This window comes from Accipiter gentilis, chromosome 18, assembly GCF_929443795.1.
Source record: "Accipiter gentilis chromosome 18, bAccGen1.1, whole genome shotgun sequence".
NCBI lineage: Eukaryota > Metazoa > Chordata > Aves > Accipitriformes > Accipitridae > Astur > Astur gentilis.
Genome location: NC_064897.1, coordinates 8,586,464 through 8,602,608, shown reverse-complemented (window position 1 = coordinate 8,602,608; position 16,145 = coordinate 8,586,464). Strand labels below are relative to the sequence as shown.

Sequence of the window (16,145 nt, the reverse complement as noted above, 5' to 3'; positions counted from 1 at the left end):
CAATATAAAAACAAGGGCAGGGATGGCCAGCAGGTTTATTATGTCTCAGGAAAACAAAGCAACCCCCTCCCTTTATTTTTTTGCTAGTAAATTGAACATCACAACCAAAGCCATAGATCATTGATCTGCAAATGCCCCCAGTACCTGAGAATGCTGCTGGACTCCTCACTTGCTGTGTGCTGGCACTGGGACATACAAACGGGTCTTGCAAATCCTGCCCTGTTGAAAAGCTTCCTAGCACCACCGGGTATGCCAACCTGCTACTGAGTAGGATGCAGCAAACAACATTTTCTTCTGCGTGGGAGGGAACAACTTCTAATTCCAACTCTGTGGCTTGTGCTGGCTGGCAAGGACAAGCAGGCAATGAGTTACAATGAAAGTATAATGTAACTCCTAGCCTACCTGGCTCCTTCTCTGAGCAGATATATATATACTTCACAGAAAATCGTTGCCAGTTAGAGTAGCCTGAAGCATTGATTTCAGAAGTATTGACCATAGCCAGTCTATTAACTGTCACTTTGGAGTTCAGGGCATGAAAAAGGAAGGAAAGTCATCTTTTGGCCAAGGAACAGTACAGAAGTTCCAATAAACTTTTCTGTAGACAGTTTTCATTTTCCTTTGTGCACAAGGGCCACAGGAGCCAAACGCATCTGCACATGATTATGTGCCGTAAGCAATATAAGACTGGCAGGGAAAACCCTCAAACATTAGTGTTTTTCCTGTCAAATGGTTTTAAGAGCTGAAGTTTTGGGGAACAGATGATCTGTAGCGTCTGTATCGTCTCACCTCTGCTTTCCACAATGCAGCACGCCTAGGCTTGCACAGCACACAGCGATGTTATCCTCAGGCCAACAAGAGAAGAGGGCTAGGTTGCACAGGTTGCCCTGCCCAACATTTGCATTAGTTTTGCCCCATTTTCTTTAACAGATAGTTCTTAGGAAAATATCATCCCTCCCCCATCAACCCTTTCCTGTTTCTTCTCAATAATTAACAGTCCAATAGTGGATCAATTTGACCTTTCTTCCTTGGAAATGATTTGACCTGTATAGCAAAGTTTGTTTTGCATAAAACAGTTTCAGTCATACAACCATTTGTATTCCCCTTGCGCTTTTGTTGCTAATAAAGGTTTATATTTGGCATGGACAGACAGCATTGAGTTGTTCTCTGTTATGAGTGTAGACAATCCTCTTTCCCTGTTAGGCCTCGAGAAGGAATTACAATATAGCAGCACTGCAATAGCCTGTAAGGCACAGCTACCGGGTTAGCTCAGCCTGGCCCAACTCTCAGGCAAATAAAATGCTCCAGGCAATTGCTGCAGGAGTCTCTAGGGTTCCAGCAGTGGATCAAGAGAGAGAGTACTTCTGTGGAGAACACCTGCCCCACCAAAGCTAAACAGTGCTGAGTGGGGCCATGGCAGCCACGAGTTGTGGTAGGACTGCACCTGTTTTTGTTAAATCACACACAGCAGAAGGGCCCGTCACTGGTGCAGCAGTACACATGCCAGGCTCTGCGAGCCGTGACTGAAAACTCAGGGATTAGTATGGTCTGTTGCTTGCAACCATCCTGTTTCTGTCCCCTGTTGGGGGGCAGAAGAGACAGAATTTGGGAGGGGGGAGGCAGGGGCAAAGGGGGAGCAGGCCAAGAAAATACACAGCTTTAAGTAGAGGAAGAACAGCAGTCCATGTTAAGGATGGAAAAACAGCATATGCCAAGACACAGGCCTGTTCAGGGACTTTGCTAAAATGCCGTTTCCGTTGTATGCTTCTGGAAACGGCTCTGCAGAGTCCTGCTCTGCTGTGGTCCCTCTTCACGTCAGTTCCACTAATTTTGAAGTGCAAGATTAAAACCAGGTAGCAACAGGGGTAGGCAGAAAGTATCGCAGAATACAGTGAAGCCAAACTGTCCACCCCACCTGTAGGGACATCTGCTTCTCCCTGACTCAGCTCGGCCCCAAGGGGAGGAGGTAAGCATAGCAACTGCTGCTACTTCACCTGAAGGGAGAATCCTTACTCATTCTGGTGATCAGAAAGAATAGCTTTAGGTTTGGGGAAACAGAAACCTGGAAGCAGCAAGAAACCAATATACTGTGGTCTAGTTAATAGCCCCAACAAGACTCACTTTCACTAGGAAAGGACTATGAGACTGATGAGAGCCCAAGGGATCACACTGACTAATTTGCCAGAAGCAATGGTGATTGCCCACTGGCATGGGCAGCTGCCCATCTCGGCATCATGACAGCTGAGAATTTCTTGAGATTACAGTCCAGAGCTGACAAGCTTCAAGACAACTCCTTGCTTTAGCCCCTCAGCAGAGACGATCCTTACACTATCAGCTCTCCATAGCTGACAAACTCAAGCCCTGCTGCTCTGAACACCACTGTTACTAAAGCACTATTGACTTGAGAGTTCCTGCCTGAAGGGTCCTATGGTACACAAGCACTTAGTATGACAGGGAAACGTTTAAAAATGCTTCTCAGTGAGGTCATTAAAATGGAGAGAAACTTCCACTGTAGTTAGAGTCAGAAGACAGAGTGGTCCGAGAAGCAAGGAGAGTGTTAGCTGGTACAGAGTAGGTCATAATATTTCACTGCCCCGTGCTTCAACTTTCACAGCTATCAAATGCAGAGGACAGAAGCTGTCCTCTACAAAGCTTATATAAATCTACAGATGGAAATTGCAAAGAAAAGCTAGGGCTTATTACGTAAAGATCCTGCCCTTCTACCACATAGGGCTACTTTAACAACAGTCCTTTTGACCCAAGGGCAAGACGCTCCTTTCCTCTATACAAAGTCTTTCTCCCAGTTAGAGCTGCCCTTGGATGTTTTGCAGAGTACAGCATAGCAGGATTTCAACAGCCTGCAGGATCTTTAAATGTTACCATTTGCTAAAGAGAGATCACTGAATATTTGCTCTGGCTTGGATGAAACCCCCTCAGGCTGCCATAAGGGTGAAGGGACAGCTCCATCGTTATGCATGTCCAATAAAACGTCGCACAAGTGAGAGAAGATAATAGGTGCAAAACAGCAGGTGAGCCTGCTGCTCCTATCCTAATAAGCTGAGTTAGGAAAGGGGCAAGCTGAGATGGGGAAAAGCTGAACACCAGGAGCATGTGGAAAGGTTCCTGCCCCAGCCTTTGCATACAAGCAGCCTGGGTGAACAACGGCCATTTCCAGACTCCGCATACCAGCGAGTGGAACGCCACTTCCAGTCCACCTCTTTCAGTTGTGCAGGACTCAAAATAGCATGGCACTCTCCACAACAAGAAGGAAGTGTGGCACTTCCACTGCTTATTATGGAATGGCCAAGCTCACAGCACCACAGATCCACAGTTAAGACAGACTCCTCTTATTGCCCAGTTCACAGCTGCTTTGCTAAGTCACAGCCATCTCTGGGATCACCCTGCCCAAGACAATGGAGACAAGCAATGCCTCTCGAGTACAGCTGGGGTTCACTGGAGCTGTTACCTCTCAACATTTTATTAGTGCAAGTTGTGGTTCTTCTCACACGTCTCCAGCTCCTCGGAACGGGAAATAGTTTGTGAGAAACTGCTTGTAGAAGAGCAGCAGCAGAGCAAAGGCAAACAATGCCTGGGTCTACTTTAAAAACACACCTAAATGGAAGAGAAGGCCCTCACCTGCTCCCTAACTCGGTTCCTCCATCTGCAGCTCCTGTGCTGTGATCCTGCTAAGAATTCAAAGTAATCACTAAAGCAGGTGCAAGAATAGGACAAAACAGAGACTGAGCTCAGCTGTTCTCTCCACTTATGCCCTCAGTGCTCCTTCACAGTCACCCATAAAGCACCTTAGCTAGCAGAGAACATGGAAACTGGCAATGGAAGGCAAATGAGCAGGACCCTGGACTCTTGCTGTTCTGGTAGCTTCCTTAGACAAAAGCAAATCAACCCACCACCTTCACTCAAGCCTACAGCCAAGCACATCCCTCCACAGAACCCTGCCTGTACACCCTTTGCTGTCTGCAAGCTTTGACAAGAGATTGGACAAGAACAGTCTCCTCTTCCTTTGATGCCCAATTCCAGTCAGAGAAGAGTTTGTGCTGGTATTGAAGATGTCAGCCTCCATGTGACTTGTTATAATGGATCCTGGATGATAGTGTAGTGGGCAGAGGAGTCTGTTCCAGCAGGGTCCTGACACTGCGAGGGGCTGCTCTGCTGCTGTTTCTCAGGAAAATACAGTGTTTTGTGAATCAGATCTTTGACAGCAGAAACATTGCTTCTTTCTATAGAAAAGAGAGACAGTTGTTAGGGATTCTCAACAGACAGTGTGAAAGCCCCTCTTCCTCAAGAAGTACCTAGAACTCTAATTCCCAGCACATCACCTGCCAGTAGCCCTTCCTCTCTTTTTTCCTGTACGCCCTTCACCATTTCTGCACTCACCCACACCCAGCTGCTGCAGGAGGTTTTCAAACTCTGGGTCACAATCCAGGATTTTCAACAGGTTGGTGGACTCCATTCTCTCCAGCTGCACATCCCAGTAGATGTAGATCTTCTGATTGAAGCTGACATAAACCAGGCAGGGGCTGTTGCTTCCTCCTTTGCATGCATAGAGGCCTGAAGAAAGCAAAAGTGTGGAGATCTGATTATTTCCAGAAGGACAGAGAAAGAAAATAGGTAACTTCTCATAATGAGGTACCAAAGCTGTTAGCAGAAAGCAGAGAGTACCTGGGGGGAGGGGCACAGATATGTACTCGGGCATATGAAGTCCCTCTGAGAAAATGCAAGAAAGTGTCTCTAAACTGTTATTAATGCATGGAGCTTGGGGATTTGCAAGCTGCTGCTTGCAGGTCTGAGAGAGGGGACTGAGCAAAGCCAAGGCTCAGGCTAGTTCCATGGGGCTCCTTATGCCCATATGAGAACTGCTTAGAAATCTGCAAATTGAAAAAGCAGTAAAGACAAGAGACCACTGTAGTACTCCCAAAAACGACAGGGAAAAAACCCCCAAACCATCACAGACAAACCTCAACGTCACCTCATCTCACCCCTACTTTTCCCAGATGCCACCAGCAGAAAGACTAGCTGGGCTTTCTGCAGTATACACACAGGGAAATTATTCCCCACTGCAGACAGGCAAAGGATTCCAGGTCTCCTAGAGGGGAATAGTAGCTTTGAGGGAGAAATGCTGTGAGGGCTGGCTTTGCAGTCAGGCTGCCCACCTGCACAGAACGCACTGACATTCTCATCTGCTTGAAATCTGGCAACAGTCCGATTGTGGTCGATGATGTATGTCTGGCCATCCCATGCACAGGCAATCACCTCCTCATGCCCATTGCCCTGCAGGAATGATAAGATCGCATATTAGCACAGACATCAACTATTCCCAGAGGCAGTCAAGAATCTTTCCTGCTTTTTCAGAGACAGAACACACATGTCTGAACAAGACGTCACTTTTGGACATCTTGTCCAGACATTTTGCACTTGTCCAGTCTTTTTGCATTTGGAGACCATCTCTCTCTTCTCTATCATAATCCTTAGGTATCATAACAGCTCCTAGACAATCGGGATATTAGCAGTATGTAAAACCATTCAACTTTGCAATAAGGTAAAAGAGCAGCTGGGGCACGAAAAAGTTCACAGGATGCTGGGCTCACTAGGTCAAACAGGTGGACACAGCTCAACCTCCTGCAGGTGGACAGACTGACACGAGTGCAGAATGCACTGGTACAGTCAGAGCACTCTGTGTCATCCTGAGATAATACCAGCCTTTTTCAGCTGAGTCATACTCCCCTTGCCCTTCCTTAATTCATATACACAAAGCCATGTTGAGCTTTTGTCTTCATCCCTCCCAGCCCTACTCACACTCACAGTAACATCCAGCTTTTCCAAAGCAAACAGCTGGTGATCAACCTGCACAGACCAAAGCAGCTTGTCTGCTCCCTCCATGAGTTTCAATGTCCCTGAAAGGAAAAAAGAAAACAAAATTGTCTTGAAAAGACTAAAAGGGAGCAAGATGTTTGCCAACACTGGGCCCTGCACACTCCTTCAACACTTGGGGTCTGCTGGCAGAAGGTTGGGCCCATGGTACAGGCTGTGGTTGCTAACAGGCAACACAGTTCCAATTCTGGGAAGGACAGCAGTCCACTATCTTGTTATCAGTAACTGGAAACAGAGAGGAAAAATGGCAGCAGCCCTGCTAATAGGATTGTGCTCTAAGACAATAAGAAAACTGCCAAAAACAGGCTCCCAAAGTACAGTACGTCAACAGATCTCACATGAGACTGAGTAAACTAGAAGCTTCTTACCATGTCCCACAGGATCGTGTGATCTCAGGACAGCATGCTGACAAGCATCAGCTGAGAGCTGGCTGGCTAATAGCATGGTGTCATGGTTTGACCCCAGCTTGCAACTAAGCACCACGCAGCTGCTCACTTACTCCCCCCCGGTGGAATGAAGGAGAGAATCAGAAGAGCAAAAGTGAGAAAACTCATGGGTTGAGATAAAGACAGTTTAATAGGTAAAGCAAGAGACATGCACACAAAGCAAAACAATGAATTCATTCACCACTTCCCACGGGCAGGCAGGTGTTCAGCCATCTCCAGGAAAGCCGGGCTCCAGCATGCCTAATAGTTACTTGGGAAGACAAATGCTATCACTCTGAATACACCCACCCCCCCCCCCCTTCCTTCTTCTTCCCCCAGCTTTATAGGTTGAGCATGATGTCATATGGTCTGGAATATCCCTTGGGTCACTTGGGGTCAGCTGTCCTGGCTGTGTCCCCTCCCGACTCCTTGTGCCCAGCCTCCCCCAGCCTCCTTGCTGGTGGGGTGGGGTGAGAAGCAGAAAAGCCCTTGGCTCTGTGTAAGCACTGCTTAGCAATAACAAAAACATCCCTGAATTATCAACACTGTTTCCAGCACAAATCCAAAACATAGCCCCATACTAGCTACTATGAAGAAAACTAACTCTATCCCAGCCAAAACCAGCACACAAAGGCATGGCCTCCTGGCTGCTAAAACCATACTGGACACTTACCCCACATATCATTTTTCTATCATCCAGAGATACTGTGATAGTACAGGGGCGGGAGGTGGTGGTATGGTGGTGGTGGCCGTGAGAGACTGGAACATAAATACAAATCTATCCTCCCAGTGCCCTCCAGCCTCGGTAAGGCTCATGAGTGAGCCACAGCAAGGCAGGAAGCCTTGGCAGATGCAGAAGCTTCACCAGATGCAGAAGCTTCAGAGTTCAGGTCCAAAGAACAATCAGAAATTCCCTAGCAGGACATCATTGGGCAGGTGAACATCTGGCCCAAAGAGGCCAGGCTGCCTATCTGGGAACAGAGAAGCACAGCACCTTGTCTCCACACTGTTGGTTTTTGGACAGAAACCCTGCATTCAGCTCATTAGATTCAGTCCTATTGCAGCCTGTCCTATCACTTCTCAGTCAGGGGCACAGCAGAAGAACCTGGCTCCAGGCCTGCGTGAGGCCAGCTCCTCTCTACCAATACTCAAGTTCCAGCATCCATTTCCTTTAATGCTTTTGGAAACAACCCAAGTCCCTTCAAGTACAAGGACACATCTCTGCTATGGTTTAGAAGCAGATGAAAGTTCTAGTCTCACTCTCCATCTCGAGCTTTCATTGTGCCTTTGGGCCAATGACCTAGGCTCTTCATTTTCCCAGCTGCTCACTGCAGCATGGCTTTAATACTTCTAACCCCATAGACCATAGGACCATACAAGTAACTAATGTTTGAAAAATGCTTTGAAATCCACAGATGAATACTGTACCAGGGGAGAGAGAAAGGCAGATACTAGTAACAGATAGAAAACACAACAGGTTTCCTGAAGAGAGCAAGCCTGTGCAATATCAGACCTAATTCAGTAAGGAACAGAAAAATAGGTTCAGCCTTAATGTTTCATCATATCCTCAGAAACAGGTATGTTATCACACACCTCATTTATGGGGGACTTGCTCACAGTGACAACTCTTACCTTGGCTCCTGTCTTAGCTTTCATGCCTTCATATAAAATATGTCAGCAGAAGGAGTCTTTAAGTCAAATTCTCTTGCCTGACCCAGGAAGCATTTCTGAAGCCCAGCTCCCCCTTCTTTCAAAACCAGAAGTACTGAGCCCCTGGTTCCTTGCTTTGAATTAGTGACAGGCCCTGGCCACCTCACAACAGGTCTTTCTTCGAGGACAGTGGTAGGACTTACCATCCAGAGTACAGAGGGCAAAGAGACCGGAGCCACTATTCTCACTGGAGCAGCCTGTAAGTGCAGAAGAGAATTACAGGAGTTGATGTAATTTTATAGCATTGTCCCCTCCCTTTCCTGAAAAAAAAAAATTAATCCAAAACAAGCTGATCCATCCTGCGTCTCTTTTTTGCCCAGCCTTGACACTTTGCTCAGCATCTCCAGATTCTTGCAACCAATTACACGTGATGCTGGCTTTTATTTGCAGGGCACTGGCATCTCAAAACCCAAGACCTTCGGTTTGCACTAATATAGGCACAGGGTTAAAAAGAGGCCCTGCCAGGACAAAGCCCAGTCACATTAGCACAAAAGCACCTCCATGGCAACTCCTGAATGGGTTTGGATATCATGCTACCAACTCTGTTGTTTTCACTACAGCAAAACTGCACAGAAGCTGTGATGCTCTCCCAGCAAACATTGGTCCTTGGGCTAGAGAGCCCTTGCTTTATGAGCAGATTAGACACGTGCCTTCACGCTCATCTACATGCTAAGCTCTGGCTTTCCTGGGCTATGCTTATACATCTGTGAACTTTCTGCAAAGACTATCTTCTCCAAAGCCTGTGTATCACAGTTGCGTGCAGGACAGCACTGAAAAATGTGACTAGTTAAATCTGAAGAGGAGACTCCCCTGACCACTGGGCTGCTTCAGCCCTTCAGTACACTCTCCACCTAACTACCAGTCAGAAAAGACATGCAAGGTCAGGTTTTGAAAGTGGTATCATGCTTGGTGGGGGAGGACTGGAGCTGTATTCAACTACAGCTGCATTTAATTCTTTCAGTGACCATGTAGGAGATGCTGGCTCCCTGAGGTCTGCAGGAACCCAGGAAACCTGGCAGTTGGGGACAAGCCAGCAGAGCTGAAAGCAAATAGGCAGTTTCTCCAGAATGATGTAGTAACTGCAAGCCTCCCTCCACTGCCCATAGACAGCTCCAAGATCCAGCAGCCTGCACACTCCCCAGACACAGACTACGCTATTTCTGCAGATCAGCTTAAAGCAAACGGTCAGCTGGTTGAGTGCTCTGTTGCCCCTAGCTGACATTCATCCAGGCAGGCTCTGATCCAAACAATCTGCTGTGTCCCTCTTGCAAACTGGTCAGCATGGCACTCTTCAGCTGTTTAATTACTAATGGCCAGCATCAGTGGGCTTTTCACAACCTTCTCTTCATCCCTTATTCTGTGTGCCTTCATTTTTCACAGAGACCTCTCATTAGATGCACGGCTTTGTATGCAGTGAAATAAGTGATTTCATGCTCTGTTGACCACGTTGCTCATAGTAGCATCCGAGATGCTGAAAACATGACAAGCTTTGGAACTGGGGAGGAAGGGTACTCTGGGGAAGGGGAAGAGGAGGGGTTTCAGTGGATTGCTCTTCTCCCCCAGCTCTAATTACATTGGACAGCCTAAATAATTTCTCAGACAGCACTGCAGAGGGTAATACTTGGACAGAGCAAATGCAGCTGGATTCCAGCCAGCTGCACACAAGAGAAAGTAAACTGCATTGGGAATGTTCTGCCTTCTCCTATTATGCCCACATGCTCCGAGGAGGAGTGAGAGCTGCTTATTCTCCATAGGTACCAAAACAGGGTTTGGCAGGTGCACCAGGCACAGGTCATAGCACAAAGCAGTTACACAAGGGAAGCAGTGGCAGTGTGTAAGAAAAGTCTAGACAAAACAGCAGTGTGTCAGGGCTGAGAGGAGCCAGCAGCTGTGGAGAGTTTAGATACAACAGCTGAACAGAATACATCGGAAGGAGACAGAGGACAGTGATATAAATGAAATATGGAAGCAGCTCTGGAGGGGTTGGGACTGCATTGGTGAAAGAATAGCAGGATATAGCTGGCAGGCATTGTGAATCAAATGCTGAAGAGCACAAAAGCAAGAATAAAGATGAGGCTGTGGAAAGGAAGGGACGCATCTAGGGAATAAGAAGAGGGCATAAGCTACAGCCATGCAAATGCAAAGACCAAGGACATCTGTAGGAGCAAGGCATGGCAGCCATTCAGGATGACTAACTGCAGGCCACTGGAGGCTGCAGAGAAACTGTTGTGCTAGGTCAAGAGTAAGAGGAGGGGGAAGGACAAAGGCTATAAAAAGTTCAAATGCAAATATCCAGCTGTCTTTCTTTGGGAGCTGGCTAACAGAAGCCAAGTTCCCTCTGTTCTTGCAGCTGCCTTCCACTGTTATTTTTCAACCACAGGAAATCTGATTTCACGCTGGACTGACGTATTGAAAAATTATCAGAGCAACTGTTGGGCCAGAAATCCCAAGCTCCTAATCCCTCACCTCGGCCAATGCTACCAATTAGATGAGTGGAAACATTCTTGTTGTGAATCCGTCCAGATGTTTGGTGTAGAATAACATCTCGAATAGGGGCCTCGCTAGGGAAAAGAGAGACAGACATTAGGGAAGGGTTAGGGAACCATGCCTGGGACCGTGCCAGAACAATCTAAAGAGCAGCCTACTCCAAAGCTCTACAAATCCAGAGACTGATAGAGTTTGTGCATAGGTTAGCCCTTTAATGGTAAAGGCCAAGGAAAAGAATGCATGCCACCCCAGGTATGAAAGGAACTTGCTAAATGATTAACAAACAAAACCAGAATGATTTGATGCATCAGAAAGCTGGAAAGAGCTCAAAGGAGGAAAAAAAAAAAAAAAAAAAAAAAAGAAAAAAGTCAGTAAAACATGTATTCCAGTCAAGGAAAAATAGTCCATTTTTATCATTACTGTCACATAAGCCTGGGTGCTTTTCGCTCAGGAAGTGTCTGCCCAGGAATGAACAGGTTGGTCAGAGACCATGTCTGGGCCTGGCTCCTGGCTAGGAAGGTACCACTCCAGTAAGGTCTCAAGGAGACATCAAGGAGACTTAATTGACTAGGCTCCTCTCCTCCTGCAGTTTTCTGGGTCTGCCTTAAAAATCTCACAGAATACCACAGAAGCACCTGAATTCCCCACAAGGATCCCTTCAGCACTAAGGACAATAACCCCACTGCTCATCCCAATTGCTCTGGTTGTGATTTACAGCACTGGCTGCCAGGGGTCTCATTAGGAAAACCTCCAATTACCTCACCTGGAAGAAACAAGTGAATGAACCCAAAGTGTCATGCCAGGCTTCGGATTAACTGGGCTTGGTCCAGCCTTTCAGTTGCTACCCTTCTCACCATTATATACATCACCAGATTGCCTACTACTCTTTCTCTGCAGATCTAGGTCACTCCTTTCCCTGCCTTAGCCCCCAGAACCGTCTCCCTCAGTAAGCTGGTTTTGCCACTCTCCTTGCCCAACCCAAGGAGAAGAGAGTGGGATATAAGGAAAGCAGTAGCATTCATCTTTGTGACAGAGACATGAAGAGTGTTCATGGAAGCTGGGGTGCAGGCAGGCTTAAGTCATGAACTCCCAGCAGTATAGGCGGTCACTGAAGCAAGGACAAATGACAGCACTCCCCCTCAGAAAGGTGGTGTGGCAGGGCCACCTTGTGACAGCTATCTACAGCGGAATCTCCTCATCTAGCCCATGCAGTAATGCTCTTCACCTGCTTGGGACAGAGTTGTCTCTTCCCTCTGTTGTGGCCTGCTGTTCTGAGTCCCAGGTGCACAGCAGAATGGCATAACCGCAGCCTGGCTGAGACACCATCATCTCCGGTGAGCCATCAGGGCCTGGGTTCACAGAGAGGCTGTCCACCTATACTGGCAGAGGAAAAACATGGATAGAGTCAAACTGGTAACTTTAGACACCTCAGAAGGATTCACTGTGCTCCTCATACCTAAGCTTGAATATGGCAGATCTTCTGATAGAGCAGAGCAGGAGCTGAACAAATTCAGCTAGAAGCAAAATGTCCAAGTTACAGTAAAAGGTTGTTTCCCTACCAAAAGCCACCTAAGAACAACACTAGTATTTTCCACTAATGCTCTCCAGTTGGGTGAGAGCAACTGACTGTTTCCCAGACCAACCCACCAGCTGCTCTGCACATACAGGACAACCACCGGGCAAATCTCCTTTCAAGTCATCAACATGACAATTGCTTTGTTGATAGGACTGTGATTTTGTGCTTGCTTCTTCCCTTGGGAGAGCCAGCTCTTGAAGACTGTAAGACAAGTTCTGCTCTGAACATCCTGTTTCCTTACCTGACCTTCTAGCAGCCATTTCTTCAACAGGAGCAGCTGCCCAGAGATATGGTCTGAATTCTCCGACAAGTCCTCCCAGCGGAAGGCACGTACCACCCTATCAGTGTAACCCACCACCAGCTCACACTTCCCATCTCCATCTGCAGGGAATACAAGGAGATAGATGGGGTCTCTCAGCCTTTCATAGCCCCAAGAGCCTCAACATTCAGAAACCACTGTGCTGGCTTCCATCAGGTAGCATCCCTGAGGATCCCAATCCTGTAATGAAAACTTGCACTTTGGGAAAATTCCTGAAGGTCTTGCTTCCCTCCTCCATGACTTGGCTGTGGTTTGCTAGAGCACCTATTTCAGCAAGGTAGTAATTTCCTTCTGCAAGTCCCACACACTTTCCCTCCCCCACCACCTCATAACCGAACTCCCTCACCCTGCACTCCCACAAAGGCTTCCCGGCTCACCAATGTCATTGATCAGCATGACCTTGGTGTTGGCAGGAATGTGCTGCTTGAACACTGGCTTCTGCTCTTCTGCTGCTGCCAACTCATGGTGGCCTGAAGCATCTGGGTGTTTTGAAGTTGGAGAAGTCAGGTCAAAAAGATGAAACCAGCCTTCTGCACTCACCGCCACCACGAGATTCTAAGAGGGAAGAGAAGAGCCTTTTGATTTTTCCTCTTTTAGAAACTGCAGAAGCTGTCCCAGAGCAGGGAGAGGGAAGGTAACGTGGGTAGATCCATCAAGATCAATGACTGTTACAAAGGGAGCAGGGGAAGGTTTTTGGCCAGCATACAAACTACTCGGGTACCACAGGGTGCAAACTTCTTGTTCATCCTTGTCAGACTAGGGTATCAAGCTGATACATGCATGCAATCCCCAAACAATGTGTGGCTTTCTCAATGCTCACTTCAGCTCTGCTCCCCCCTGGAGCACACATAGCTACAGTATTTTAGGCAGGGTGCCTAAACTGGGACTTTTGGACTCAGTGGTCCTGGCTTAACCCCCAGAAATAGCAATCTAGCAAAATGAGTCATATTAGACCCAGTGGAATTTGCTTGGGAGTCTAGACTATTCTGTGGCTCAGTCTTGTTTAGATGACCCTAAACGCACACAGCCAAGCGGCAGAAAGGCTACAGCCCACAGCACGGACCAGCACTGAGCAGGGCAAAAGCCACTGAGGAAAAGGAGCAACCCCCAAACCACCAAAGCCTAGCGACACTCACACAGGGGGACATGGAAATCAATAGTACTTCGTGAAGACAGGACGGATTTCCTTGCTCACTAAAACTACATATGGCTCACAGAAAGATACAGGTTATATGTAAACAGAAGAACAGTTTTGAAACAGTAGTGCTGAAGCTGTATGAGCAAGGGCAGATCCTGGAGAAAAAGCACTTGCAACCTGTCCTCCTCCACACACAGGGTATGACATGACCCTAATCTCCTAAGCCCCTCCCACATGCCCTACAGACACAGCTGGGAAGAGTTTGGCTGCTCTCACCTTTCCTTTATTGCATACATCTCCCACACCAACACATGTGAGCTGCAAGAGAAAGAAGGACATACATTAGCAGAGGCAACCCAAAAGAACACTTCGGGATAAGCCTCTGCCTTACCCCCTCCTCATAAAGAGACGGTCATAAACCGTCTCTTGAACTCTAAAAAGCCTTTTCAAGGACAAAGAGAGCAGATTCATGGACAGAAACACATCTGCCACGCAACTGTCCAGAGCCCTGGGGCAAAATCCACAGTGGACACGAGCAGGGTCAAGGTGGGACAGAAGCCCAGTTCCTGTGTTTTTTCAGTACTTTACTCGTCACTTCCAGCCCACTGGGCTAGCTGTGGGCAAAAGCAGGGTCTTGCATAACTACATGAAAGGCACCAGAACCAGTTCTGGCTGCCATTCCCCTCTGGCCTACATATTCCTAGGCAGTGGTCAATGATAGCTGGCTGCAAATACACCAGAAGGCCCAACCAGTTAAAAATTGTGTCAAGAACTGACCATTCCTTGGCAAGATCGCACAGCCCAGGGTTTGCTGTCGTCATTCTTGTAAACATAGAGTTTCCCGTTGGTGTCTCCCACCACTAGCTCATTCAGCTGTACAAGAGAATTGGGTTAGTAAGAAGAAATTCACAATTACACTAACAGTATTCCCACACAGCAATAATTACAGAATTTATACCAAAAATTCACTCTGTGGGAAGCAGCAGCAAAGCAAAACAAGAGTTAAAGGACAGCCCTGAATCAATAGAGAAAGTCTGGGAAAGAACAAAAGCCCCAATTTTACTCTCGCAGATAAAAGAGCTGGAGAGTGGCTCCTTAGAGCAACATCCCCTTATCCACTGCTTCTCTAGCCATTGTTTCAGAGTTGCGTCACTGACCGTTTTAACATCCTGCTCTGCTAATCAACCCCCTCATCACCCCATCTTTCATCCTTCAATCTAGATTGACTCGATCTTTCTTGAATCACCTGAGGAAGATGATGGCAGTGAGGAAAATGTAGTCATCCAGCCAGAAAGAGGCTGCAAGAACAATTACAGTAGATTTACACTGGATGTTCAATCTCACTGATGAAGGGGTAAAAGTCTTTCAGAATGCTGATTATTTCTTTGAAGATGACTGCTAAAAATCGCCAACCACCCCTGCTGACGAGCCTGCTCCTACTATCCCGTCTCCTGCACCATGCCTCTGTGTATTTAAATCGTGTGCATTTCCTAACTCCCTGCACACTTGCCCCACGTAACGCACCTTCTTACAGGAAAATTTGTTTTATCACCTCCTGCATAACTAGCCACGACGCTTGTCAGGACAGGGCTGTAATAACATTTGACCGCTGAGAAGAAGGGACAGTTTACATACATCTGGTTTAGCTAACCCCTTCCTAGTTACAGGCCCATCAGAAACAGCCGTTTGTGGGGCTGATGGCAGCGTCCCCGATGCACATCCATCCATCGCACAGCTCAAGAGACACCCAAACTCGGCTCTACCCCGTTGGCGACCCGCTGGGCCCCGGCAAAGCGTTTCCCCGCGCCCCCGCACCGCCACAGCCGAGCGTCTCTCTTTGGGACCAGACCCCGACCTCCCTCCCGGCTGTGCGGCGCCCAGCGCCCGCCGACTTGCTGCGCCCAGAGTCACCGAAACGTTCCGCCCGCGAGGGACCCCCGGGGGCCGCCTCACCCCTGCCCCTGCTGCCCCCTCGCCCCGCCGCTGAGCGCGGCTGCCGGCAGCCCCGGGCCGCCCCCGGCTGCTCCCCGGGCCGGCCGAGCCCGGTCCGTGAGGGGCGGCCCGCTGCTGCGGCCTAGCTCCCCGCCTACGCCGCCCGAAGCCTCTGCCGCGGCCTCGCAGCCCCCGGCCCGCCGCCGCCGCCGCCACCCCGCCTCCGGACCGTGTCGTTGTCGGCATCCCCCAGGCAGATGGCGTGCGGGAAGAGGCTGCCGCCGAAGTCGAGCGCCACACGCTGCACGTAGCTGACGGACCGCATCCCCCCACCGCCGCCGCCGCCGCCGCCCGCTGAGGCGGAGCTCCCGCCGCCGGCTGCCGGGCCGCTCGCCAGGCCGAGGCGGCGGGGGGAAGGGGGGAAACGACGGCGGCTGCGCAGGCACAAAAGCAGCCGGAGAGCGGAAGCGCGGGGAATCACGTGAGGGCGGGGGGCGGTGCTGCCGGTAGGCTCCGCCCCCCCTCCCCCCGCCACGCCCCCCTCATCGTGCCCGCTCCCGGGGCCGCGGGGGTCCCGGTCACCGCCGGCGGCACCGAGCGGGGCCCGGAGGGGTCGTTCCCGCTGCCGCAGACGACAGCGAAGCGGGACGGTTCCGCCGCTCCGAGGCAGGG

The 16,145-nt window shown here is 49.0% G+C and overlaps 1 protein-coding gene across 3 annotated transcripts; it reads right to left on the bottom strand.

The window, feature by feature from the left end:
• Positions 1-5: 5 nt before the first annotated feature.
• ITFG2 (integrin alpha FG-GAP repeat containing 2) lies at positions 6-15,860 on the bottom strand. Of its 3 annotated transcripts, XM_049821597.1 has the most exons (13): positions 15,703-15,784; positions 14,788-14,839; positions 14,319-14,414; positions 13,818-13,859; positions 12,781-12,958; positions 12,326-12,465; positions 11,734-11,882; positions 10,488-10,582; positions 8,165-8,218; positions 5,818-5,909; positions 5,169-5,286; positions 4,393-4,566; positions 6-4,235 (listed from the first exon to the last, which is right to left on the bottom strand). In XM_049821597.1, the coding sequence occupies exons 3-13, from the start codon at positions 14,319-14,321 to the stop codon at positions 4,087-4,089; spliced, it is 1,194 nt and encodes a 397-aa protein (XP_049677554.1). In that variant the 5' UTR covers positions 14,322-14,414; positions 14,788-14,839; positions 15,703-15,784; the 3' UTR covers positions 6-4,086. The 3 variants fall into 3 exon arrangements, with proteins under 3 accessions (XP_049677554.1, XP_049677552.1, XP_049677553.1); XM_049821595.1 differs by lacking the exon at positions 14,788-14,839 and having other exon boundaries at positions 15,703-15,860; XM_049821596.1 differs by having other exon boundaries at positions 14,319-14,839.
• Positions 15,861-16,145: the final 285 nt, after the last annotated feature.

Coding starts and splice junctions, on each gene's coding strand:
- ITFG2 (XM_049821595.1), bottom strand. CDS start 15,798: ATGCGGTCCGTCAGCTACGTGCAGCGTGTGGCGCTCGACTTCGGCGGC. Junction 11,883..12,325: donor AATGGCTGCTAGAAGGTCAG/GTAAGGAAACAG, acceptor CTGCCAGTATAG/GTGGACAGCCTCTCTGTGAA. Junction 5,910..8,164: donor TGCCCTCTGTACTCTGGATG/GTAAGTCCTACC, acceptor TTTTCCTTTCAG/GGACATTGAAACTCATGGAG.